The 26,399-nt window shown below is 48.4% G+C and overlaps 2 protein-coding genes across 39 annotated transcripts in view; one reads left to right on the top strand and one right to left on the bottom strand.

Annotated features, from left to right (window-relative positions):
* The window catches only part of RIF1 (replication timing regulatory factor 1), a 37,353-nt gene extending 26,992 nt beyond the window's left edge, over nt 1–10,361 (top strand). The window contains exons 23-35 of the mRNA XM_063161343.1: nt 156–358; nt 1,159–1,258; nt 1,646–1,789; nt 2,080–2,222; nt 2,860–2,949; nt 3,027–3,081; nt 3,673–6,537; nt 6,909–7,040; nt 7,315–7,392; nt 7,488–7,603; nt 7,885–8,038; nt 8,324–8,432; nt 8,667–10,361. Of these exons, the coding sequence (XP_063017413.1) occupies nt 156–358; nt 1,159–1,258; nt 1,646–1,789; nt 2,080–2,222; nt 2,860–2,949; nt 3,027–3,081; nt 3,673–6,537; nt 6,909–7,040; nt 7,315–7,392; nt 7,488–7,603; nt 7,885–8,038; nt 8,324–8,432; nt 8,667–8,902 (4,425 nt within the window). The 3' untranslated portion in view covers nt 8,903–10,361. The remainder of the gene's footprint in view (nt 1–155; nt 359–1,158; nt 1,259–1,645; nt 1,790–2,079; nt 2,223–2,859; nt 2,950–3,026; nt 3,082–3,672; nt 6,538–6,908; nt 7,041–7,314; nt 7,393–7,487; nt 7,604–7,884; nt 8,039–8,323; nt 8,433–8,666) is intronic.
* Nucleotides 10,362–11,000: 639 nt separating this feature from the next.
* The window catches only part of NEB (nebulin), a 100,086-nt gene continuing 84,687 nt past the window's right edge, over nt 11,001–26,399 (bottom strand). For 18 of the 38 annotated variants that reach the window (XM_063161506.1, XM_063161516.1, XM_063161505.1 and 15 more), the window contains 16 exons: nt 25,095–25,187; nt 23,791–23,883; nt 22,728–22,820; nt 21,803–21,895; nt 20,521–20,613; nt 19,897–19,989; nt 19,407–19,499; nt 18,189–18,281; nt 16,877–16,969; nt 16,513–16,605; nt 16,111–16,218; nt 15,664–15,847; nt 15,048–15,140; nt 13,671–13,829; nt 13,107–13,216; nt 11,001–11,911 (listed from right to left, as the gene is read on the bottom strand). In XM_063161506.1, coding sequence (XP_063017576.1) covers nt 11,738–11,911; nt 13,107–13,216; nt 13,671–13,829; nt 15,048–15,140; nt 15,664–15,847; nt 16,111–16,218; nt 16,513–16,605; nt 16,877–16,969; nt 18,189–18,281; nt 19,407–19,499; nt 19,897–19,989; nt 20,521–20,613; nt 21,803–21,895; nt 22,728–22,820; nt 23,791–23,883; nt 25,095–25,187 — 1,758 coding nt within the window. In that variant the 3' untranslated portion in view covers nt 11,001–11,737. The remainder of the gene's footprint in view (nt 11,912–13,106; nt 13,217–13,670; nt 13,830–15,047; nt 15,141–15,663; nt 15,848–16,110; nt 16,219–16,512; nt 16,606–16,876; nt 16,970–18,188; nt 18,282–19,406; nt 19,500–19,896; nt 19,990–20,520; nt 20,614–21,802; nt 21,896–22,727; nt 22,821–23,790; nt 23,884–25,094; nt 25,188–26,399) is intronic. The other 20 variants (XM_063161527.1, XM_063161523.1, XM_063161526.1 and 17 more) reach the window with 13 other exon arrangements.

Below are 26,399 nucleotides of genomic sequence, written 5' to 3'. Positions count from 1 at the left end.
GAATTTCTAGAAGTGAGGAGCACTCAGCCCTGGGACTTTAATGCGATGTTACATTTTGGGCTGTTATTTCATGTCGAAAATTAACTCTTAACTCAAATATTTTGAATTTTTGTTGGAAATTTTTATTAACCCCGCTGTGTTTTGTTCCCCCCGAGCTGGAGAAGCTGCTGGCAGAGATCCTGCAGTGCCTGCAGTGCCACTGCCCGGGCTCGTGCGACTCGGAGCTGCTGCAGCAGCTGAGCCCGGTGCTGTGCGCGGCCTTCCAGCACCGGAGCCGGCAGATCCGCCAGCAGAGCGCCCAGCTCTGGAACTGCACCTTCGCCAGGGCCTCCTCCCTCACCTACCCCCCGCAGCTCAAGTAAGGAAGGGCTTTGCAGCGAGGTGTGTTTGGCCTTTAGAGCAGGGAAGGTCAGAGTGTGGCCAGCTGAGGTTAAGGCTGACACCCAGCTCCATGACCTGCCAGCACCCTCGGTGTCGTAAGGCCTTGGGCTGTGCTGGTTGCAGACTGGATCGCTGCTAACGACGAGAAGGAAGGAGCTGGACACTCACTGGGGGCTGAACTTGGTTTATTGGAAAGCCCACGATGTCCCAGCGAATGACCCAGAACAATGGGTGCTTCAGGGTTTTAAAGGGAAGGAGTGGACCCGGGAGGGGTTTACAGAAAACCAATAGGGGGAGAAGAGGGGATGAATTTATACAAATGACACAGTGGAGAGCCCAATAGGTACCAGGTATGGGAGGGGCCCTGGGACCACAGCCAAACACAACCCCCAAAGAGGAGAAGCTTCTGGAATGCTAGGTGGAGTGGGGGGGTGATTGACTTGGCCCAGGGAGGAGAAAAAGCATATATATAAGGGAAAAGGGGGAGGAGGAATTACATAACCTAACAGATTGACAATAGAACTGGCAGGGCTGTGGCGGGAAAACTGAGGAGGGCAGAACCACCCTAGATACATAAAATGGGGGAGGAATTAAATGAACTTAATGAACACACTACAACACAGCTTTGCATTGTTCCCATCCTCTCATAAATGGTGCTGTGCCATTCTGGTGCCCTGGGCAAGCTGGGCATGTTTGCATTGTGAGCTGCTGCTCTTTCCCTGCACCTTTCCCCTCCCGTAAATCTAAAATCATTTTCTGGTTTTTGTTGTTGAGCAGGTCTGTGTTAAGCCAAGCCAAAAAGAAAATCCCTCTGCTGCTACCTGGTTTTGAGAGCATTGAGGTGTCTGAGGAGTGCAGTGGCCCCTTCTCTGACCTGGTAAATGTTTTGTTGGGAATTGTTCAGCAGGGAGTGAAAGGTCAGCTGGGATTTTTAATCTGATTGACCTGCACTGGTTTCATATTAAGGATGATAAACTCTGCTGGGTTAGCAATATCAAAAGGCTCAGCTTGTTTTTGCCACTTCCTGCATTGTAAATTCAGACTTCTAGGAATTTCTTTGAAATAATTAATTTTTTAAGTTGATATCTAGGAATTTGAGTTCTAGGACTTTCTTTGAAATAAATAATTTTTTAAGTTGCCCTCTACATAATTCAAAAGAAATCCGTGGGTGTGGGATGGTTTTATTCTAGAAATTACCACAGGGTGGGTTTGTGAGCTTGGAGTTCCTTCCCACAGCTCATTCAGTGTGGTTTTCTGTGGACAGATGGAGAATTCCCAGCTGGATGCAAAGATCAGTGGGATGGAGGTGAAGGTGGGACAGAAACGAGATTCAATCTTGGCACAGACGAGTGAAGCCAAAAGTGATGGCAAGGACAAGCCCAGCAACGTGCAAGCAACACCTGCAAAGGTAAAGTGATCCCAGAGAGGGGTCCTGCAATCAAGTCCAGGCTCTTCGGGGCTAAATCAGCACTTTGGGGATGCTGAAATATTTTTCTTTCCTGCTTGGGCCACCTAGCAGAGTCAGAGTTAATATTCCTGTCAGAATTTTCTGTGGAGGTTGTGACAGATTTGGGTTTTGGTGGGCTCTGTGTTTGGCAGATCCCTCACAGAGATAGGCCATGCCCTTCAGAAATTCCTGATTTTCAACTCCTCTCTTGTTCCTAACCCAGGATTTGGTGGTTTTTTATCTCTTTGCAGTTAAAACTAGAATTTCCATCTCCTAAGACAACAAGTGAGACGCTTCTGGAAGAGGAGAAATCTGTTGATTTTGTGTTTATTCCTCCAGAAACAAAACCAAGAATATTGACAGAACATCAGAAGGAAGTGCTTAGGTCAAAGAGGTCTGTCATTTATTGTTTTAACTTCATGTGAAATGTCATTCCTTGAGTAGCTGAGCTTGACTTAACTTCAGTTCCTGTTTCTCACACCTCCCCAGGCCATTGAGTCTTGTTCTTCCATACCAGTTATGGAGTTTAAAGCTAAGACAGTTCCTTGCTTTGCTGTATTAAAGCAACCAAATTATTCTTGCAGTGGCATTTCCTCTTCTGATTAATTACACTCTCTCTAGTCTGTTTGGAGTTTGGAGTTCAGATTTTCACTTTGTGACTCAGAGTGTGAAATACAAGATGTCATTTTTCATAAATCGTGGGAATGAAAGGATTGGGTAAAACAAGCTGAGGATGGGATTTCTTTAGTCAGGAATTAGGATATTCCCAAGACTCATCTTGATTGCAGAAGAACCTTTAGAATGATCTCTTTTAATGAGAGAAATTAATGTTGGTGTGTTTCTGTGCTTAGGCAGCAGCAGCAGTGTAAGCAGGACTTGAGGCAGGAACTCCTCTGGGCTGTGGTGAATCCTTTGCAGAGAGGGAATCCCAATCAAAGCTTTTATTCCCCAAAAGTAAAGATTTAATGCAGCTGATAAGAATGGCCTTGAAATAAGGAGATAATAAATTCCCGTTCCTGGTGTTGTTCCAGAGCTGACATTCCTGCCATGTACAACAACTTGGATGCTTCCCAGGACACCAGCTCATTCTCCCAGTACAGCCAGAGCCAGGAGGATTCTCTGTGAGTACCAGTGCCCAGCTGTGGTGGTTTAAGGGTTCTCCTTTGGAGCAGCACTGATTTCAGTCATTCTCTTCTAGGGAAATGCCACCTGCAGTAGAAACTGCCAAAGAAGACCCTGCAAACCAACCTCAGGTAATTTCCCATTGGCTGATGGTCACTAAAATCAGAGTTTTTACCAAGCATGAGAGGTTTTGTGATTTGTTCTCCATTCTCAACACCAAGTGAGAGAAAATTTAACACCATTGCAGTGTTCTGCTTTATATCATTTATTCCTTTAGGATTAATTAGAATGTCATTTAGGCCAAATCACTGGTTATTTGATGTTAGGACGGGAGGATTTATGTGAGCAGTTTCTGATCACTCACGTGCCTGTGCTGCCCCAGTATTTTATTGGGATAAACACTGTAATTCCTGAATTCCTTTTGGGGAGGACTTGCCTGAACAGCTGCTGTGCTAACAGCCAGTCAGAGCAGGTGAAACACAGCAAAACTTCAAGCATTTTTGTGGTTATTTGTTTTAGGGTTAAATGGTTTTAAAAAGCGTCTTTTATAGCTATCGAAGCACAGATAATAAATCATTTGGTGGTTAGAAAAGCCTTGTGGGTGTGTTGTTTTCTATTGCACCAGAACTGCAGTTGACTGTTGTATGATATTCATTGGGCAAGTACAACTGATCCATTTGATTCCTGGGACAAACCTTTTGCTGTTGATGTTTTTGGGACAGGAGGAGAACGTGGGGAGTGAAGGATCTCACTCAGAGGAGAGCCCAGCCTGCACCAGCGAGGAGGAGGCCAAAAATGAGACAGCTGAGATGATCCCAGAGGAAACCTCCATTGGAGAAGATATGGAGACAAGCTCTGTGGAAGCAGCTCCTCAGGAGGCCTCAGCAGGGAAGGAGGACACCTCAGATGGACACCTGGATGCCAGCAGCTCAGCAGGGAAGGAGGACACTTTAGATGTCACCAGTAGCTCAGTAGGGAAGGAGGACACCCCAGATGTCACCAAGAGCTCAGTAGGGAAGGAGGACACTTTAGATGTCACCAGCAGCTCAGCAGGGAAGGAGGACACCTCAGGTGTCACCAACAGTTTAGTGGGGAAGGAGGACACCCCAGATGGACACCTGGATGCCAGCAGCTCAGCAGGGAAGGAGGACACTTTAGATGTCACCAGCAGCTCAGTGGGGAAGGAGGACACCTCAGATGTCACCAGCAGCTCAGCCTCCAGTGACATGGTCTCTGGCACGCCCCAGCCCGTGAGCCGGCGCCAGTCCTTCGTCACGCTGGAGAAGTTCGGGGCTGCGGAGAGCAGGCCCTTCAGCCCAGCCCCTCTGGGCTCTGTGTCAGAGCTGCCTGGGAGCCCTCCTGAGGCAGGCACACGGCAGAGCAGCAGTGACAGCAGGGCTGGGGCTAAGGCAGAGAAATCTGGGGAGGAGGGCAGAAACCCCCCGAAAGCCGAGGCCGCCGTGCCTGCCCGCAGGGTGACGCGCCGGCAGAGCAGGATGGAGCTGCAGGGCAGCAAACCCAAACTCCAGGGCAGGCCAGAGGAGCCCCCTGAGAGCCTGGAGAGCAGCGCTGAGCTGGGCTCTGCGGGGCAGGACGTGCAGCACATCCTGCTCAGCCACTCGCAGGTGCTGCTCTCCACAGAGGCTGACATCCAGAGCGCCCAGGGCGCCATCGCCGAGATGGACCAGGCCCGGGGGCAGGACACGGACTCGAAGGAGAACACCCCCCCAGAGGGCAGCAGCTGCCCCGAGCAGCCCCCAGGGGAGGACAGCCCGGCGCCTCAGGCGTCCCCGCAGCAGAAGCAGCTCAGACGCTCCTCCAGGAGACGCTCGGAGCCCCTGGAGAGCTCCTCGGGCAGCCAGGACAGGGAGGATGGGCCCCCAAAGAGAGACAGGAGGAAAGAGGAGGAGAAAGCTGGCCAGAAGAAGCTGTCCCAGGGCAAAGGGGATGGATCCCAGAAGCAGAAAGGAATTCCTGGGAAAACCACGGAGAGCACAAAAGAGAGCAGCCAGCCCGAGAGAGCGGCAGAGGAGTGGGGCTCCAAGGACTGCCCTGCTCTCAGGGGGCTGGAGGAGGAGCCTGGCAGGGCTGGCAGGAGGGCAGAGGAGGCCCCCAGGGCAGAGGGGGAAGGCACAGCAGGGCCAAAGGTGGAGCGGCCGCGCTACCACACCAGGAGATCCTCCCAAGGGCTGCTGGCCAGCATAGAAAACTCTGAGGCTGACAGCTCTGAGGGCAAGGAGGAGAGCACAAGGAAGAAAAAAACCATCAAAGTGAGGAGTAGAAGCAATTCTCTGGAAGGGAAATTGAAAGAGGGACAGGCAGGCAGCCAGAGCCCTGAGGGACCTGCCCAGGGCAGTGAAACCAAGAGTGCCCTGGAGGCCAGTAAAGGTGAGCCTGAGCTTGGCACAGGGGCTGCAGTGCCAGCTGAGCCTGGTGGCCTGGAAGAGCAGGAAATCGCTGCGGAGGCTGAGGGCTCTGGCAGCTCTGAGAGTCCAGGAGCTCTGCAGGACACCAGCGTGGAGCCCAACAAGGCTGAGGCATCCATGGAGTCTCTGGGCAGCCCCTGTGAGCCTGAGCAGGATGGGAGGGCAGCAGAGGAGAGGCACAGCAGCACAGGGGACTGTGCCCCAGCTGCACATACTGCAGGTGCTGAGCCCTCCTCTGTGCAGAGCCCTGAGTGCCACAACAAGAGAAGCAAAAGGGTGAAAAAAATCAAGAGCTGCGATTGCTGCTTCAAAAAGCCAAAGCTGCAGGTGCCTGAATCAAAGCTCTCCGAGTCTAAAATGGAGAAAGCTGAGCTGGAGGAGCCTGAGGGCACCCAGACCCCAGCCCAGACCCCAGTTCAGAATGTTTCTGGTCCCTCAGACTTGGAGGAGAGCTTGGCCCTGGCTCCCTGTGGAATGAGCACTCCATTGCACCCTCCTGAGGAACCCTGCACCTTCAGCCTGGACAGGCAGGAGATGGATGTGGAGAACCTGCAGGGAAGCACCGTGGGGGTGGAGGAGCAGAATCCTGAGGATCCAGAGGCTTCAGCAGCTGAAACCACCGAGTCCATGGAGGAAATACAGGAACCTGCTGAGCAGAAGGAGCAAACAGAGCAGGTTCTGCCTGAGAGTGTTCCTGAGGAGCCCAGGGAGAGCTGCCTGGACTCAGGGGAGCAGGGGGAAGAACCAGCAGCTGCAGAAAAGGAGGAAATCAAGGAAAATGGAGAGCTGGAGGAGGTGCCTGAGGAGCTGAGTGTCGACAGCAAACCTGAGGAAAAAGAGGTGAAGGAGCTGGAAGGAAATCAGGAGGATAAAGGAGAAGCTGAGAACTGTGCTGGGGAAACTCATGTTGGTGCAGATCAGGAGATGAAGGAGGAATTGGAGGAGAATGAAATCAAAGTGCCTGAGAGCGTGGCCGTGGCGGAGCCGAGCGTGGATTCCCCCCTGAAGGGGGCAGGGGATGGCCCAGGGCAGGTGGCTGAGAGCCCCACCAGCCTCCAGGCCCGCTGCACGTGGTCCCCCTCAGCCTCCCCCTCCACCAGCATCCTCAAGAGAGGCGTCAAGAGGAGCCAGGAGGACGATTCCCTGTCGCCTGCCAACAAGGTACCCCCTGGGAACTGGGTGCTGCTCCGTGGGGAACTGAGATCACTCCAGATCTGTTAAATAACTGGTGACTGTTGTGAATAATCTTACAGGAATGGTGAGGTTTGGGTTTGGAATGTGCCAGATTTGCACTGTGAGGGTTTTATTTTGAAGCAGAGCACCCTGGATCGCTGCACATCCAGGAGCAGCACGCTCAGGGTTGTACACAGAGATTTCTGAGGGAATCCTCAGCCTGTCCTTGGCTGAAACATTCCCTGGGTTCTTCAAGAACTTCAGTGATGCCAAACTGAATTTTTTTGTCTCCTCAGCGTGTCCTCCCCAGGCTGTGCTGGGCTGAGTTCCCGCTCTGAAACCTCCCTCTCTCTCCTCAGATCCGCCGAGTCTCTTTTGCAAACCCCATTTTCCAGGAGGGCCTGGCAGACGACATCGACAGGAGGAGTCCTGTCATCAGATCCCATTCCTCACCCTCCTCCAGGAGCCTTAAAATCCTCTCCAACATGCAGGTCAGGGTAGAGCCTGTACAATACTCTCTGTGTGTCCCAAGTATTTGTGTATTTATCAGAAATGGCATGGCTTTGGTGCATGTTTGTAGTCACTTACACACAGTTGTAAGGGCTGAGGAGCAAAAGTGTAAGAAACAAAACTGCCTTAGCCTGACTCATTCTGTTACTGTGAACTCTGAGGTTTCAGGGGCTAAAATCTCACCATTAACTGAATTCCTACCATTGACTCAATTCCTACCACCCTGAGATGTTTTTTTCCTCTTTTTCTATCCAGCACATTACCACTCCAACCAAAGGATTTCTGTCCCCAGGATCTCGTACCCTTAAATTTAAGAGCTCAAAGAAGTGTTTAGTAAGAAGTGCTTTGGTTCATGTTTCCCTTCTATTTTTTTTCCCCTGTTTTCAGTGGGTGACAGTGAATTTAATGCTCTGCCTGTGTTGTCCCAGATCACAGAGATGTCCAAGGAGTCCCTGCCGTGCCTCTCGGAGTTTGTGTACCCTGCCTTGGCCGGCTGCAAAGCCCCTGTGGATGTCATTTTACCTCAGATCACATCCAACATCTGGTCAGTGGCTCCTTGCTTTTGGAGGTGATTTCAGTAAAGACCGAGCTCTTACTGAGCCTAAGTTTTACCCAGAATTCTTTAAAGGGAATGGGGTTGATTGGGTGAGGAAGAAACTTGAATATTTTGTTGGCATTTTTCAGCTTTTTTGGTGACGGAAAAGCTCCCCAGGGTTGGGGAGTTCGTGCAGGGCCAGGAGTTGGAGTGATGATCCTGTGGCTCCCTCCAGCTGGGGATATTCCCTGATTGTGCACCAATAACCCATTTTGCCTCCCCTGCTGCAGTGCCAGGGGCCTGGGGCAGCTCATCCGAGCCAAGAACATCAAGACCGTGGGAGACCTGAGCACTCTGACAGCCCTGGAGATCAAAACCCTCCCCATCCGCTCCCCCAAGGTCTCCAATGTCAAACGAGCTCTGAGGGGATACCATGAGCAGCAGGTAAAGTGGGATTTCAGCACCCTGGAAGCCAAAATTGATCCCATTTACTGCAGCAGGAATGGTGCCTTTTTCCTTCATTAAAAACAGCACTTTAAAATTTAATCCCTGCCTGCCTCAGTACCATGAATTCAAGATACAGATGGCTTGGTTAAGCTGTTATTATTAACAGGAAAAGTGATTTGATTTATTATAATATTTATAATTTATTATGATTTATAGTTTATTTATTATTCACCTTTTTTTTTTCCGATCTAAAAATGTTTTCTCTCCCCCAAACACGCCCAGGTGAAATCTCGGGTGTTGGAGGAAAGCACAGTGCTTGAAGATGCTGAGAAGCCTGGGAATGATGTGGAGGAGAAATCTCTGAGTGGAGATGAAGAAAAACTTGCAGCAGGTACCTTGCTGGTGGCTTTTTGCTTTGGATTTGGAGGGTTCTGCTGTGCTGGTGGAGAGAATTATTTTGGGTTTAGGGTTATCCTAACCCTGAGGAAGGGCAGGGTGCAGTGCCTTTCTGGGAACGTTTTCCCTGGAATAAATGCATTGCAGGCTGCTCAGAGATGTGATTTTGTACAAACCAGCTGGAATTGTGCTGGGATTTCCCTGCATTGTCTCCTTTCCCTCCCTGCAGATCTGGTGGACGCAGGCAGCACCAGCAGCAGCAGCGGCAGTGCCGAGCCGCCCGCCGTGGATCTGCCGGGGCAGGTGCAGGCTCTGGCAGCCCAGCTGAGCTCCGAGGGGCTCGGGGCCTACTCGGGCCGGCAGCTGCTGGAGATGCAGGAGCAGCTGCTGGGGATGGCCGCGAGCATCGCCCGGAGCCTGCGGGGCCGCTGGCCCTGCCCGCCCCCCGCGGGCACCCCCGAGTAGCCGCAACCGCCCGGGGGGGCTCCTCACTGCTCACCTGCTCCTGCAGCCGGCTCTGGGGCTGCAGGGGAGCTTCTTAACATCTTCATGGATTCTTTTCATTTCTTTTTTTCCTCTTTTATTTCTTTCCTTTTCCTTTTTTTTTCCTTTTTTTTTTCCTTTTTTCCCTTTTTTTATCCTTTTTCCCTTTTTCTCCTTTTTTTTCTTATTTTTTCCTTTTTTTTCCTTTCTTTTTCCCTTTTTCTCCTTTTGTTTCCTATTTTTTTTCATTTTTTCCCTCCTTTTTTCCCTCCTTTTTTCCCTCCTTTTTTCCCTCCTTTTTTCCCTCCTTTTTTCCCTCCTTTTTTCCCTCCTTTTTTCCCTCCTTTTTCCCCTCCTTTTTCCCCTCCTTTTTCCCCTCCTTTTTCCCTCCTTTTTTCCCTCCTTTTTTCCCCTCCTTTTTCCCCTCCTTTTTCCCCTCCTTTTTCCCCTCCTTTTTCCCCTCCTTTTTCCCCTCCTTTTTCCCCTCCTTTTTCCCCTCCTTTTTCCCCTCCTTTTTCCCCTCCTTTTTCCCCTCCTTTTTCCCCTCCTTTTTCCCCTCCTTTTTCCCCTCCTTTTTCCCCTCCTTTTTCCCCTCCTTTTTTTTTGCCCTTTATTTTTTTGCCTTTTTTTTCTTTGCCCTTTATTTTTTTGCCTTTTTTTTTTCTTTGCCCTTTATGTCTTTGCCTTTATTTTCTGCTGGTTCCTCCCCGCTCCCAGAGCCGTGGGCAGTTCCCTCCCTGGCAGAGCTGTTCCTGTGGGATTGCTATGCATCTTTCTTTCGGGCCGTGAAAGAAAACCTGACAAAGCTGTGCAATAGCAGAGACTGTGAAAAACCAAACCAACAGAGTAATTAAATTATTTTTTTCAAACCCAAAGTGTTCTTACTGCTGCAAGCTCCTGCTGAGAGCGGGCTGAGGGCTGCAGCTGCCAGCTCTGCCCCCTCCTGGCCCAGCTGCCTCCTCCGGAGCTCTGGCAGCCCGTGTGAGGTGAGCTGGGCTTGATTCCCTCCAGCAGGAGCCTGGGATTTGTACTGGATCTATTTTTCCACGTATTTTTGTACGACTCGAGCTCAGAGGAAATGTGCTTGCACAGGAGAGACTCTGCAGAGCCCCCCAGGCTGTGCCCCCTGGCCTTTGCTGGCTGCAGCTCTCCTGGTGGGGAGACTTTTCCATGAGGAAATGATGGATTTGGACAAGAGCTCTTTGTATATTGTGTACAGACTCACAGCAGATGTTGGGTAATAATTTATGGAGTTTTAATTGCATGGATTGCATTGCTGCTGCTTGGAGACCTTCAGCCAGAACTCCCAGGTGTTCCCTGTGGGATTCTGATCTGTATATATTGTACTGTAGCTATCCAGATGGGTGTTTATTGAGAGGAACTGCTGCAGGTGCTTTTCCAACTTTTACATGGGCAAATAAAAGAGCTGATAGTTCCCAGACTTGGTGTGGCCTCGTGGTTTGGTGGCTTCTGGGCTTTGTCCCTCTCCAGCTTCCCCTCAGGTCTGGATTCCCAGGGCTGGGAGGGACCTTGGAATGTCAGCAGTGCTGGGGGAAGGTGGGAGCAGATCCTCCAGGACAGGGTGGGATCTGGGCTGCAAAACTCTCAGGATTTTTTACCCTGTTTGTGTCTCATGGAGAAAAGGGATGGGACAAACAGCTGGAGCTGCAAGGGGAAGCTCTGTGGGTTTTCTTGTTCTGGTTCCAGATGTGCTTTCCAGGTCAGGATGTTCCTGAGCCATGGGAAGGGTTTTGATCCCAGCTCCCAGTGCTGGCAGTCCTGGACCTGCCCTGGGGAAGGACATTTCCCTTCCCGTGCCCCTGCTGGGAATTCCCTCTGACTCTGAACTCCTCAGGGGTGATGCTACAGCCCCTGCTGTTAACTGGGATTTAATCTCTGGGAGACACAATATCCAGGGGTTTTTATTCCCTTCTTCCCTGGGAGGGGCTGCTGCCAGGTGCTGCAGCAGATGAAGCAAAATCTGATGTTCAAGTGTGGAATAACCCCAGATCTGGGTCCTTGCTCAGCACAGAGTGTGGGGTGAATTCCCTTTCCCAGCACCACAGCACCCATCCATCCATACTGCAGAAACCTCAGCTTTATTCATCACTAATTTACAAGAAATCACAGCTTTTGCCCCCAGAACAGTTGCAGGAGAACATTCATGAGAGCTCAGCAAGCAGGAGAGGGGTGCTTGCTTTTCCCTCCCCAAATAAATCGGGTTGAAATCCAAAGCTTAAATGGAAAACGAAATTAAAGAGATTGAAACATTTTAGAACAGCCCATAAAAATTCTCTTTGTTGGATAATGAATCCTATAATGTGTGTGTTAATCTTTAGCAATGGAATTTTGGAGATGTTGTGTAGTATCTTAGTATGTAGATATGTTAGATATCTACATCTGATCTAATATATTAGATGAAATGTTTGAAATACCAGAAAAAATTGGGACTGTTTGGCACTGGGAGAAAGGCAGGATGTGCTTAGAGGTACTTTTGGAAACATGGCGTGAAATATTCCAGGTGTGTTTTGCTCTGCAGTTATTCCTGTTGGGGCTGAGGGGGCCAGGAGGGCTTGGGGACGGTGTCCCACTCCTGGGGGAGGTGTCCCATCCCAGGGTGAGCTGTCCCATCCCAGGCTGAGCTGTCCCATCCCAGGGTGAGCTGTCCCACCCCAGGGTGAGCTGTCCCATCCCTTGATGAGCTGTCCCATCCCAGGCTGAGCTGTCCCATCCCTTGATGAGCTGTCCCACCCCAGGCTGAGCTGTCCCTCCCCAGGCTGAGCTGTCCCGTCCCCAGGGCACCCTCCCCGGCCGGGCTCACACGGCCTCCACGTAGTTGGCGGGCAGCATGCCGGTTTTGCCGGTTCTCTGCACGGTGCCGTACATCCAGCCCTCGTCGATGGCCTGCACGTTGACAATGGTGTCCCCGTCCTTGAAGGACACCTCGTCCGCGTCCGCCGCCGTGTAGTCGTACATGGCCCGGAACGTCTTCTGCAGGGACACGGGGGACACAAGGGACAAGGTCAGAGCCTTACATAGCTCAGAACTTCTGAAGGGACGCAAAGGACGTGGCCACATCCTGACATGGCCTGGAATGTCTTCTGCAGGGACACAGGCGACACAAAGGGACGTGGTCACGCTCTGCCATGGCCTGGAACGTCTGCAGGGACGTGGTGACACCCTGACATAGCTCAGAAGGGATGTGGTCACACCCTGACATGACTCAGAACCTCTTCTGAAGGGACACAAGGGACATGGTCACACCCTGATGTGGCCTGGAACGTCTTCTGCAGGGACACAGGACAGAAGGGACGTAGCCAAAGCCTTACAGGGGACACAAGGGACGTGACCACACCCTGACGTGGCCCAGACCCTCTTCAGAAGGGACGCAAGGGACATGGTCAGAGCCTTACAGGGGACAGTATGTCTTCAGGGACACAAAAGGACAGAAGGAACATGGTCACACCTTGGCATGGGACAAAAGGGACACAGTCAAACTCTGACATAGCCTGGAATGTCTTCTGCAAGGACAGAAGGGACATAGGGATGGGATTGGTGTCACAGCAGGGTGTGGCTGCTCATTCAAACCTGGCTGTGGATTCTCCTCCCTCCCTGAGCCCCTGGGGCACCTGAGTGCCACAACCCTGGGGCTGCTGGTGTCACTGAGCCTGAGCAGTGTCCCCACGGTGGCCTTGGGCACCAGCAGCTCCAAGTGTCACTCACAAGTTGTTGCCTCCCAGCAGTTCCTGGGGGCGATGCCATTCCCACTGTCCTTTACTCCAGAGGCAATTTCTGACCAAGCACTTCCTCCCAGCCCTCAGTTTGCAAGGGCTGAGTAGGAAGAAGAGCCCATGCCAGGTTTCCAAATGCCCATTCCAGGGTTCCAAATGCCCATGCCAGGGTTCCAAATGCCCATTCCAGGTTTCCAAATGCCCATTCCAGGGTTCCAAATGCCCATGCCAGGGTTCCAAATGCCCATGCCAGGTTTCCAAATGCTCATTCCAACTTTCCAGCCACAGGGGAGGCTCTGTCCCCCTTAAGTCCCTGTCACACCTGGTTTCATACAGACCCTCAGCCCCACAGACTGGGATGTCACCAACTTGGTCTCGCATTAACACTATTAATTAGTGTTAATTAACAATTAATCAGTGGCTGTGACCCCTCCAGGGGCCCCAGGGTTACTCACCCCAGCAGTGGAGGGGTGGGAAGGCACCGAGGACACCGTGGTTTGCTGGGTGGCCACTGAGGAGGAGCGTTGCTGTGGCAGCTCAATGGTCTTGACCTGCTTGTAGCCCACTGCAGAGAGAGGGTGGGGTTATTATGGGATGGACAAAGATCATTGTGTGGGGTTTTTATTATGGGATTGTGATGGAGGTGGTCTGGAGAAGGGTCATTGTGTGGAGTTATGGGATTGCAATGGAGGTGGTTGGGATTAAGACTGTGTGGGGTTATTATGGGATTCTGGCAGAGCTGGTTGGGATAAAGATCATTGTGTGGGGTTATTATGGGATTGTGATAGAGGCGGTCTGGAGAAGGATCATTGTGTGGGGATTATGGGATTGTGGTGGAGCTGGTTGGGATAAAGATCAGGGATGGGCCCCAGGGTGGGTTAAGGTCAGTTTAAATGCACATTTACAGCTGTGGCTTGTGCACAACTCGGCATTTTGGAGACGTTTTCCCTGGCTGTGGGGGCTGCTGCACACTCTGCCACGAGCAGTGAGGATCCCGTGTGTCCCCAGGGTGGCTGTACCTGTACCTGTGGCCGTGGTGGTGAAGAAGCCCCCGTTGCTGTAGTAGGACAGGCGCTGCTCGGTGCCCTCCGAGGGCTCGGATTTCTCGTCGGCCGCGCCGCTGATGCTCAGGGCGCTGGCGGAGCGCGAGTGCTCGCGGCTGCGGCGCTGCGCCTGGACTGGGGGCACACGGGGACTGTCACCACCTGGGGGGCTCGGAGCCACCACCCTGGGGCTCTCAGAATCACCACCCTGGGGCTCTCAGAATCACCACCCTGGGGCTCTTGGAGCCACCAAACCCAGGGCTCAGAGCCACTACCCCTGGGGCACTTGGAGCCACCAAACCCAGGGCTCAGAGCCACTACCCCTGGGGCACTTGGAGCCACCAAACCCAGGGCTCAGAGCCACCACCCCTGGGGCTCTCAGAATCACCAACCCTGGGGCTCTTGGAGCCACCACCCTAGGGCTCAAAGCCACTACCCTGGGGCTCAAAGCCACCAAACCCAGGGCTCAGAATCACCACCCCTGGGGCTCTTGGAGCCACCAAACCCAGGGCTCAGAGCCACCAAACCCAGGGCTCAGAGCCACTACCCCTGGGGCACTTGGAGCCACCAAACCCAGGGCTCAGAGCCACCAAACCCAGGGCTCAGAGCCACCACCCCTGGGGCTCTCAGAATCACCACCCCTGGGGCTCAAAGCCACCACCCTGGGGCTCTTGGAGCCACCACCCTGGGGCTCTTGGAGCCACCAAACCCAGGGCTCAGAATCACCACCCCTGGGGCACTTGGAGCCACCAGCCCCAGGGCTCTCAGAGTTCCCAACCCTAGAGCTGAGACCTCATAGAACCCCAGCCCTGCTAAGCTCAACTTTTCCACAATCCCAGTGTACCGTAGTGGGATTTCCCAGTGCTTTTTTAAGTATTCCGTGCTGAAGTCCAGCTCTTCAATATTCACGGTATTTTATCCTTTCTCCAGACTCTTTCCCCTTAGTCCTCATTGCTTACAAAATCTTTATTCTAATTATCCTGTGATTTTCTTCCTGACACAGCACTGGGCTGTCCCCACAATTTTCTACCATCCAGGTATCTTTCCTCTCAGACAGGAGTTAAATAAAAAGATCACTGAGAACAGCCTGTTCAGTAATTCCAAGAGGAACCACAGGTTGTACCATGGCAGCTGTGGATCATATAAACAATCCTCGTCCTGCCTCTGTTGGATCCTTTTACAATAGGAAAATTAATAATGTAGTTTTGGCCATTAGTTACACTGGTGAGGAGCAGCTACAGCCAATTTCTCCCCTGTCCCCTGTGTCCCTTGGGGTGTCTCAGCTCTGTTTGGCACCCAGACCCCCCCTTGCAGGAGTTCGATCCCATTCCCCCTGCAGCCCCTGGGACACACCTGAGATCATGTGCAGGCTCCGGGACTGGATGTTGTCCTCGGCGGGGTCGTAGTCAAAGACGGAGCCAGGGTTGGTTCTCCACACCCGGAGCCCTGCAGGACAAAGGAGGTTTCCTGAGGAGAGGCCGAGCAGCACAGCCTGGCAGGACAGCAGGACAGGAGCTGTGTCCTCCCAGCACTGGGAATGGCCAAGGCCGGGCTGGACGGGGCTGGGAGCACCCTGGGATAGTGGAAGGTGTCCTGCTCATGGCAGGGTGGGACTGGATGGGCTTTAATGTCCCTGCACCCCAAACCAGTCTGGAATTCTTTGAAAAATCACCGTTATTTTATAAATTAATGCTTCTCAATTCTGCAGCAGAGACTAGGCTTTTTTACAATCAATCTACAGCACAGTATTTCTCTAATAGATAGAGATGGAGCTCAGAATAGAACCATAAATGCAGTGTGACATTATCAAGGTGGGGACAGCAGGTCACAGGTGATTTACAGCTGCTGGCAGAGAATATTTCCAAAAAGGATTTGGATGAGAACACCCCCAGATAATGTTGAATTGGAATGGATGTGGCTGAGCTTAAATTGAACCCCTCCTGCAGCAGATGTGCCCAGGGCTCCTGACCTGTGATGTTCTCCTGGTCCTGGTCCACGCGTTTCCGCTCCATCTCCACCACCCTCCTCTGGATGCCCCTGTAGCTGATGTCACTGAAGTCCTGCATGTTCTTCTTCACGCGCTCTGTGATGGGGTCGGTCACCACGGGCGTGAAGCTCCCCTTGCTCTTCTCAAAGTCCTCGTGGTACTTCACCTGCAAGTCCAAAGGATTGTCATTCCTGCTTCCCTCGGGGGCGTTTCCAGCTCCTGAATTTGGCCCTTCCCAATCCTAACCCCAGACTTGCTTTAGCATTAAAGCCTTGGGTACCCAACCCTGGTTGGACACGTCGTCCTTGCTGCCAGGCAGGGTTATTTTTATATTGAACTCCTTTTATATTGAACTTTATATTGAAATTTTACACTGAACTCCTTTTATGTTGACCTCCCAGGGGAAGGCCGTGCTGGCAGAGCTCTTACAGTGGAGATGTGTTTCTGGGTCTCCCGCACGCGCCGCATCTCCGGCGTGTCCAGGACGTAGGCGGCTTTTCCTTGGACTTGCTTGCGGAAACTGTCCGAGTACAGAACCTGCCAGGGGAGGAGGAGCACAGGAGTCACCTCTGGAGCACCAGGCTGCCAAAGAAGGGCCAGCCCCAGATTTTTATACCATTTTTTATAAGTGATCTTACTGAAGAACCACAATTTTATACGTCACAGAGTATCACGGCAGTAATTTGAAATTTAAGCGTTTAAAAGCTCCCCAAGAGAACCCAATTGAGTGCAGAAATACTTGATTGCACCAGGAAGTTTTGAAGAATTCCATATCCTTCCAGGCCTCTCCTGCCTGAGAGAGGGTTTCAGGGATTCCTGTGTTTCACCCACCGAGCTGATGTTCTCCTGGTTGCGTTTGGCTCTCTCCATCTCCGGGGTCAGCGGGGTCGGGGTCCCCTTGGCCATGTGCTCCTTGTACAGCACCTGCAGGGCACAGACACAGCTCAGGCTGGAGGGATCCCAGCTGCTCCTGGGAATGGGGTTAATGGTCAAGCAAACTCAGCCCCGCAGAGTGGAAAAGATCTCGGGAAACAAAGCAGCTGAAACGCTACTGGCAAAAGGTAAGAAAAATAGTTTAAAACATCAAAGGGAAAATAGGCAAAAACAAGGAAGACTGGGAAAATAAGGCTGATTATGTGGAGTTTGGCCGAGGATGGTTATTTTGACACAAGGTGCTTGGCTGAGCTTTCAGTACCGAGCTGATTTGTTCTTGGTTCCGCTTGACTCTCTCCATCTCCGGAGTGACCGGGCTGGGAGTGGCCTTCCCTAAACCTTCCCTGTATGCAACCTACAGAGCACAGAGCAGCTGTCACAGGGCAGAACTCCACACCACACCCGGGCTGTTATGGGCTTGCACTCAACACCACCCGTTAGGATCAAACAAAATAAATTAGGGAAAATCGTATTAACAACTTCAACAACAAAAAAATCCTTTAAAATTAGGAAAGGGGGGAAAAAGTCAGGAAAAATCGTATTAACAAGTTAAATGACAAAAAAAAAAATCCTTTAAAATTAGGAAAGGGGGGGAAAAGTCAGGAAAAATCGTATTAACAAGTTAAATGACAAAAAAAAAATCCTTTAAAATTAGGAAAGGGGGGGAAAAGTCAGGAAAAAACATATTAACAAGTTAAATGACAAAAAAATCCTTTAAAATTAGGAAAAGGGGGGGAAAAGTCAGGAAAAATCATATTAACAAGTTAAATGACCAAAAAAATCCTTTAAAATTAGGAAAGGGGGGAAAAAGTCAGGAAAAATCGTATTAACAAGTTAAATGACAAAAAATATCCTTTAAAATTACGAAAGGGGGGGAAAAGTCAGGAAAAACCGTATTAACAAGTTAAATGACAAAAAAAAAATCCTTTAAAATTAGGAAAGGGGGGAAAAAGTCAGGAAAAATCGTATTAACAAGTTAAATGACCAAAAAAAAAATCCTTTAAAATTAGGAAAGGGGGGAAAAAGTCAGGAAAAATCGTATTAACAAGTTAAATGACAAAAAAAAAATCCTTTAAAATTAGGAAAGGGGGGGAAAAGTCAGGAAAAATCATATTAACAAGTTAAATGACAAAAAAATCCTTTAAAATTAGGAAAGGGGGGGGAAAGTCAGGAAAAATAGTATTAACAAGTTAAATGACAAAAAATATCCTTTAAAATTAGGAAAGGGTGGGAAAAGTCAGGAAAAATCGTATTAACAAGTTAAATGACAAAAAAAATCGTTTAAAATTAGGAAAGGGGGGGAAAAGTCAAGAAAAATCGTATTAACAAGTTAAATGACAAAAAAAAATCCTTTAAAATTAGGAAAAGGGGGGGAAAAGTCAGGAAAAATCGTATTAATAAGTTAAATGACCAAAAAAAAAAATCCTTTAGAATTCCAGTACTTAGGAGATGACTTTTGAAAGGAAAAATTAGCGGGTTAAATAAAACCAGGCAGAGCGAGGTTATTCAGAAGAGCTCTGTGCCCTCCCGGGTGTTAACACGGGAGCTCTGGCAGGGTTCTCCTGCGGGAATACCGAGCTAATCTGCTCCTGGTTGCGTCTGACTCGCTCCATCTCGGGGGTGACGGGCGTGGGGGTCGCCTGCCCCACGTTCTCTTTGTACAACACCTGCGGGACAAACACGAGCCGGGCTCTCAAACAGCCCAAAACACCAGGGCTCAACACAAATTACCACTCTGTTACCACATCTCAAAACTCAAACGTTTAGTGAGGAACGGGAATGGGAGAACTGGGATTTGGGGTTAAGGGCTCTATCCAGGTGGCTCCAGAGGCTCAGGAAGTCCCTCTGGCTCTAAAAAGCTGTGTAAGAAATTATTTATCTGCTTTTTAAAAATCTATATTTGAAGCAATTTCTCAACACAAATTATCACTTTGTTACCACATCTCAAAATCTCCAACGTTTAGTGAGGAACATGAGGAGGAAATGTGGGATTTGGGGTTAAGGGCTCTATCCAGGGGCTCCGGAGGCTCAGGGAGTGCCTCTGGCTCTAAGAAGCCGTGTAAGAAATGCTTTATGTGCTTTTTTAATCTGTATTTGATACAATTCCTGATCTTTTTTAAATCTATATTTGAAGCAATTTCTCAACACAAATTATCACTTTCTTACCAGATTTCAAAACCTCAAACGTTCAGCGAGGAACAGGGAAGGGAGAACTGGGATTTGGGGTTAAGGGCTCTATCCAGGTGGCTCCAGAGGCTCAGGAAGTGCCTCTGGCTCTGAAAAGCTGTGTAAGAAATGCTTTATGTGCTTTTTAAAGTCTACATTTGAAGCAATTGCTGATCTTTTTAGGAGGGAGGTGGAAGTTTTTTTGCCACACTGCCCCAGTAATGATGTCAGGGATCCTGAAGTCAAATCCACCTGAAAATCCAATGGAAGGTGAAACACTGAACACAGAGAGAAGCCTGAAAACCTGGGCTAGTGAGAGGTAAGGGAATGAAATGATCTCTGTGTCCCTTCCAACCCAAACATTCCCTGATCCCCACCAAGGGATCTGAACTCCTGAGAGGGTCTGGATAGAACCCACAAATTTACAAACCAAGTTGTAAAAAAGGCCTAAAACTCTGGATCACACTGTTAACACCAAAGTAATTTGGGTTTAGAAGGAGCAATTAATGCGCAGAAAAAAAAAGAAATACATCTCTTTTTAAATTAAAACCAGCTCTGAGTGGGAGTTAGGCTGTTACTTGATTAAGTCGAAGCACAAAGGAAAGCAGAAATTCCTGGGAAGGTACCGAGCTAATGATCTCTTGATTGCGTTTGACTCTCTCCATCTCGGGGGTGATGGGGGTCGGGGTCACCTTCCCCACATTTTCCTTGTACAAAACCTACAAGGGAGTACCCAAATGTCATTGAAAAGGAAAGGAAAAAGAAAGAAAAAAAAAAAAAAGCCAAAAAGCAGAACAAAGAGCTTTGGAGCCGTCCCACCGAGTTAGGTCTGGGCATGGAGCTTTGCCATTAATTAATCTGGGATGCAAGAACGGCGGCAAAGCACAGGGGGAGTAAGAAAGGGTTTAAAAATTCAATCAAGACAACACCATCCCTCCCAAAAAGGGATTGTTTTTCCCCAGTAAAAGCCTGCCTTGGGTTTTAGTTTTTAGTTTTCCCATTAAAGAGAAGCCGGCGCGGTTTGTGTTTCAGGGGTTAATAAGCACAGGCTGCTGAGGCTCCAGCCGGGTTAAACACCCCGCTGCGGTTTTTAGGGACTTTTCCTGCCGTAAGTACCGAGCTAATGATCTCCTGGTTGCGTTTGACTCTCTCCATCTCGGGGGTGACGGGCGTGGGGGTGGCTTTCCCTATGTTCTCCTTGTACAGCACCTGCGGGATGAGAGAGCCCAGAGAGGCACGGTCAGCACCTGCTCTCCCCACACGTCCCCTGTCCCTCGGATTCAGCCCACAGGTGCTTTTAGAGCAGGTCCTGGGCACCGGTTTAGTACAGGAGTAGTTTGGCAGCCTGGCTTGAACTGCTGCTGATAAATGGGGTAAGTACCAAAGAGCACAGAATCCCCCTGGAGGGGCTGAGCACGGCAGAAAACCCAATCAACTGCTAAAAGAAATTAGCAATTAAATCCAATTAAAATAAATGGCAGCACTGCAGAGAAAAGGAGAGGAGTTTGAGAGGGTTTAGGATTAGAAGAGGACATTAAAATCACTCTTGAAACCAAGATCAACTGACCCGAGTTAACATTTCAACTGGAGAAAGCCACGCGTGAGGAGCGAGCCCTGCGCTGAGCTGCGTTATTTTGGGACAAATCCTTCTCCAAACGGTTAAAAAGGGCTTGGAAAGAGTTAAAAGGTTCCAACTCTGGGTTTAAAGAGTTAAAGGAAGTTTTGCTCTTGGCAAAGTACCGAGCTGCAAATCTCCTGGTTGCGTTTGACCCTCTCCATCTCGGGGGTGACAGCAGTGGGGGTCCCTGTCCCCACGCTCTCTTTGTACAACACCTGCACAACAAAAACCATCCAAAGCCATCAGCACTCACCAAATCCAAATTTTCCTGTGGAATGGGAGCTTCTAACCTCCCACCGCAGCCACCTGAGAAATCACTCCCTCCCTCTTCCATGGTTAAAGCAATGCACAAAGAATTTTAGATATAAAACATATAAAGGGAAGATGGAACAGGGAATAAAACGGTTAAAAACGTTAAGAATAAAATAAATATTTGTAAATAACTCCAAAAAACGTAAATATTTGTAAATAATTCCATCAGTGAAGAAGTCAGAGGTCAGTAACACAGTGAGAAAGTGAGGATTGATTATGAGGATGCGTTTGTGGGGATGTGTTTGTGGTGTTTGTGAGGATGTGTTTGTGGTGTTTGTAGGGATGTGTTTATGGGGGATATGTTTGTGGAGATGTATTTGTGGTGTTTGTGAGGGTGTGTTTGTGGGAATGTGTTTATGAGGATGTGTTTGTGGAGATGTATTGGTGGAGTTTGTGAGGATGTGTTTATGGTGTTTGTGGGAATGTATTTATGAGGATATGTTTGTGGTGTTTGTGAGGATGTATGTGTGAGGATGTGTTTGTGGGGATGTGTTTGTGGTGTTTATGAGGATGTGTTTGTGGGGATGTTTATGGGGATGTGTTTGTGCAGATTGTTTATGGTGTTTGTGGGGATGTGTTTGTGGAGTTTGTGGGGATGTGATGGTGGGGATGTATTTATGAGGATGTGTTTGTGGTGTCTGTGGGGATGTTCATGGGGATGTGTTTGTGTTTGTGGTGTTTGTGGGGATGTGTTTGTGGAGTTTGTGTGGATGTTTATGGGGACGTGTTTGTGGTGTTTATGAGGATGTGTTTGTGGTGTTTGTGGGGATGTTTATGGGGATGTGTTTGTGGGGATGTGTTTGTGGAGTTTGTGTGGATGTTTATGGGGACGTGTTTGTGGTGTTTATGAGGATGTGTTTGTGGTGTTTGTGGGGATGTTTATGGGGATGTGTTTGTGTTTGTGGTGTTTGTGGGGATGTTTATGGGGATGTGTTTGTGGGGATGTGTTTGCGGTGTATGTGGGGACATTTGTGAGGATGTGTTTGTGTGGATGTGTTTGTGAGTCGATGAAGCAGAAGGAGGGAGGAACTGTGTATTTTCAGGGATGTTAGTGAGCACAGTCACAGGGAGGGCTCCTGCTGCCCACGGTACCGAGCTGAGGTGCTCCTGGTTGCGCCGGACCCGCTCCAGCTCGGGGGTGACCGGGATGGGGGTGCCCGTGCCCAGCTCCTCCCGGTACAGAACCTGCGGGAAAACGGGACACAGACCCGGCATGGGAGGGAGGAAAGGCAAATCCTGCTGCAAACAGCAGCGCTGCTCACGCCCGGGCAGGAAAAGCTGTGAAAGCACCAAACAACCCCGAATAAAGCGGCTCCGGATCCTCTCCCAGCCCAGCGCATCCCACCCAGGCACGGTTTAGTTCTCCAGGGTAAAATCAGGAAAATCGGGAAAATTCACAGAACAAAACTGGATGGGGATTACATAACGAAAACAGGGTGGGTTTTTAAGAGTTAAAAAAAAAAAATAAAAGTGTTGGGACTAACTAAGGAAAGGGAGCGGGGTTTTAAGAGTTGAAAAAAGAATTGTGGAGAATAAATTAGGAAAACATGGGGTTTTAGAGTTAAAAAAAATATTCTTGAGACTAAATTGAGAAAACGGTGGATTTTTAGTTAAAACAACAGGATTGTTTGGGCTAAATAAAGAAAATAGAGTGGGTTTTAAGAGGTTAAAAAAGGCGTTCTTGAGACTAAAAAAGGAAATAGAGTGGGTTTTTAAGAGTTAATAAAAGGATTTCTGAGACTAATTAAGGAAAAAATGGTGGGATTTTGATAGTTAAAAAAAGGCAATCACACTCCAAAAGATGGGATTCAATTACTAAAACGATGTAATTAAACATCAAGGAAATAAGAAAAAATGTTAGTAATAATTATAAAGGAAAAAAAAATCTGAGAGGGACCAGGATATTATTTTTTTGGGTAAGTCAATTATAAGGAAAAAAGAATATTGTTTTATTGGTTAAAAAGTCTTTTAGAATTGATTAAAGGGGAATTTTTTGGCTTTTGGAATTGCAATCTACCGAGCTAATGTGTTCTTGATTGCGTTTGACCCTCTCAATCTCGGGCGTGACAGGGATGGGGGTTCCTCTCCCCAGCTCCTCCTTGTACAACACCTGTGGGATGAGGGGCAAAAAACAGAATCAAAGCAGCACCAAAACCACCCAGAGCACCAGAGAGGGGCTGCTGACACATCCTGGGGGGAAAAATCCTTGGGATAAAAAACTCATCTAAAACTCTGCTAGGACTGAGGCTGAAGGAGGCTGGATTTAAGTGGGATATTGGGGAAAAAAAAATTATATAAAAATAATATTCTATATAATAGAAATAATTATATACAATATATAAAATGCATATTAATCAACTAATATAGACTGCTATAATTTATATATTCAAAAATATATTATGTATTACGTACATATTATTTCTAGTGCTCTCCTGGTTTTAGTGGCCCTTCCCTCACCTTTCCACACATTCCAACCCCCCAGAACACTTCCAGTGCACCCCTGCCACATTTGCTAAAGGAAAAGGCACCAAACCCAAAGGAAAAGGCACCAAACCCGAAGGAAAAGGCTCAAACCCAAAGGAAAATGCTCAAACCCAAAGGAAAAGGCACCAAACCCAAAGGAAAAGGCTCAAACCCAAAGGAAAAGGCTCAAACCCAAAGGAAAAGGCTCAATCCCAAAGGAAAAGGCTCAGTCCCAAGGCAGGAGCAATGCAGGCACCAATCCCAGCTGATTTCCCATCCCACCCCATCACTGCAGCCTCAGGGATCACAGGTTTGAGTAAGGCAAGGAATAGTTTGGATTTTTTACATGGGAAATCAGGGGAAATCAAAAATAATCAAGGATTGAAGTGATTAATGAAAGGAAATGCAGATCATAAAAATATGGCAGGAAAAAGATGGGAAGAAGGGATCTGAACTCATTAGTGATGGGTCTAATAAAAATAAATCAGGAATTACAGAGGGAAAAAGGCAGAACACAAGGAATGGGATGTTCTTGTGTCAATCAATTATTTTGGGGTTAAGATTATTTTTAAATTGATTAAGAGGGATCGTTTTTGGCTTTTGGAATTGCAATCTACCGAGCTAATGTGTTCTTGATTGCGTTTGACCCTCTCAATCTCGGGCGTGACAGGGGTGGGGGTTCCTGTCCCCAGCTCCTCCTTGTACAACACCTGTGGGATGAGGGGCAAAAAACAGAATCAAAGCAGCACCAAAAACACCCAGAGCACCAGAGAGGGGCTGCTGACACATCCTGGGGGGAAAAATCTTTTGGGATAAAAAACTCATCTAAAACTCTGCTAGGACTGAGGCAGAAGGAGGCTGGATTTAAGTGGGATATTGGGGAAAAAAATTATATAAAAATAATATTCTATAAATTAGAAATAATTATATATTATATATAAAATGCATATTAATCAATTAATATAGACTGCTATAATTTATATATCCAAAAATATATTATGTATTAACTACATATTATTTCTAGTGCTCTCCTGGTTTTAGTGGCCCTTCCCTCACCTTTCCACACATTCCACCCCCCCAGAACATTTCCAGTGCAGCCCTGCCACATTTCCTAAAGGAAAAGGCCCCAAATCCAAAGGAAAAGGCACCAAATCCAAAGGAAAAGGCACCAAAGCTAAAGGAAAAGGCACCAAACCAAAAAGAAAAGCACCAATCCATGCTCAGTCCCAAAAGAAAAGCACCAAACCCAAAGGAAAAGGCTAAACCCCAAAGGAAAAGGCTCAGTCCCAAAGGAAAAGGCTCAGTCCCAAAGGAAAAGGCTCAAACCCAAAGGAAAAGGCACCAAACCAAAGGAAAAGGCTCAATCCCAAAAGAAAAGGCTCAATCCCAAATGAAATGGCACCAAACCCAAAGGAAAAGGCTCAAACCGAAAGGAAAAGGCTCAAATCCAAAGGAAAGGCTCAAATCCAAAGGAAAAGGTTCAATCCCAAAGGAAAAGGCTCAAACCCAAAGGAAAAGGCTCAAACCCAAAGGAAAAGGCTCAGTCCCAAGGCAGGAGGAACGCAGGCACCAATCCCAGCTGATTTCCCATCCCACGCCATCATAGCCACAGATTTGAGTAAGGCAAGGAACAGTTTGGGTTTTATACACGGCAAAACCAGGGGAAATCAAAAATAATCAAGGATTGAAGTGATTAATGAAAGGAAAAGCAGATCATAAAACTATGGCCAGAAAAATACGGCAAGAAGGGATCTAAACTCATTAGTGATGGGTCCAATCAAAATAAGTCAGGGATTGCCAAAGGAAAAATGGCAAAACTCAAGGAATGGGATGTTCTTGTGTCAATCAATTATTTTGGGGTTAAGATTATTTTTAAATTGATTAAGAGGGATCGTTTTTGGCTTTTGGAATTGCAATCTACCGAGCTAATGTGTTCTTGATTGCGTTTGACCCTCTCAATCTCGGGCGTGACAGGGGTGGGGGTTCCTCTCCCCAGCTCCTCCTTGTACAACACCTGTGGGATGAGGGGCAAAAAACAGAATCAAAGCAGCACCAAAACCACCCAGAGCACCAGAGAGGGGCTGCTGACACATCCTGGGGGGAAAAATCCTTGGGATAAAAAACTCATCTAAAACTCTGCTAGGACTGAGGCTCAAGGAGGCTGGATTTAAGTGGGATATTGGGGAAAAAAAATCTATATTTATATATCAACAATATTCTATATAAAATATTATAAATAATTATATACAATATATAAAATGCATATTAACCAACTAATATAGAATGCTATAACTTATACAGTTAAAAATATATTATGTATTAACTACATATACTTTCTAGTGCTCTCCTGGTTTTAGTGGCCCTTCCCTCACCTTTCCACACATTCCAACCCCCCAGAACACTTCCAGTGCAGCCCTGCCACATTTGCTAAAGGAAAAGGCACCAAACCCAAAGGAAAAGGCACCAAACCCAAAGGAAAAGGTTCAGTCCCAAAGGAAAAGGCTCAAACCCAAAAGAAAAGGCACCAAACCCAAAGGAAAAGGTTCAATCCCAAAGGAAAAGGCTCAAACCCAAAGGAAAAGGTTCAATCCTAAAGGAAAAGGCTCAATCCCACAGGAAAAGGCTCAATCCCAAAGGAAAAGGTTCAATCCCAAAGGAAAAGGCACCAATCCCAAAGGAAAAGGCTCAAACCCAAAGGAAAAGGTTCAATCCCAAAGGAAAAGGCACCAAACCCAAAGGAAAAAGCACCAATCCCAAAGGAAAAGGTTCAATCCCAAAGGAAAAGGCTCAAACCCAAAGGAAAAGGCTCAGTCCCAAAGGAAAAGGCTCAGTCCCAAAGGAAAAGGCTCAATCCCAAAGGAAAAGGCTCAATCCCAAAGGAAAAGGCTCAATCCCAAAGGAAAAGGCTCAGTCCCAAGGCAGGAGCAATGCAGGCACCAATCCCAGCTGATTTCCCATCCCACCCCATCACTGCAGCCTCAGGGATCACAGGTTTGAGTAAGGCAAGGAATAGTTTGGATTTTTTACATGGGAAATCAGGGGAAATCAAAAGTAATCAAGGATTGAAGTGATTAATGAAAGGAAAAGCAGATCATAAAAATATGGCAGGAAAAAGATGGGAAGAAGGGATCTGAACTCATTAGTGATGGATCCAATCAAAATGAGTCAGGGATTGCCGAGGGAAAAAGGCAGAACTCAAGGAATGGGATGTTCTGGTGTCAATCAA

This window comes from Melospiza melodia, chromosome 8, assembly GCF_035770615.1.
Source record: "Melospiza melodia melodia isolate bMelMel2 chromosome 8, bMelMel2.pri, whole genome shotgun sequence".
Taxonomy (NCBI): Eukaryota; Metazoa; Chordata; class Aves; order Passeriformes; family Passerellidae; genus Melospiza; species Melospiza melodia.
This window is presented reverse-complemented; position numbering and strand designations above follow the sequence as displayed.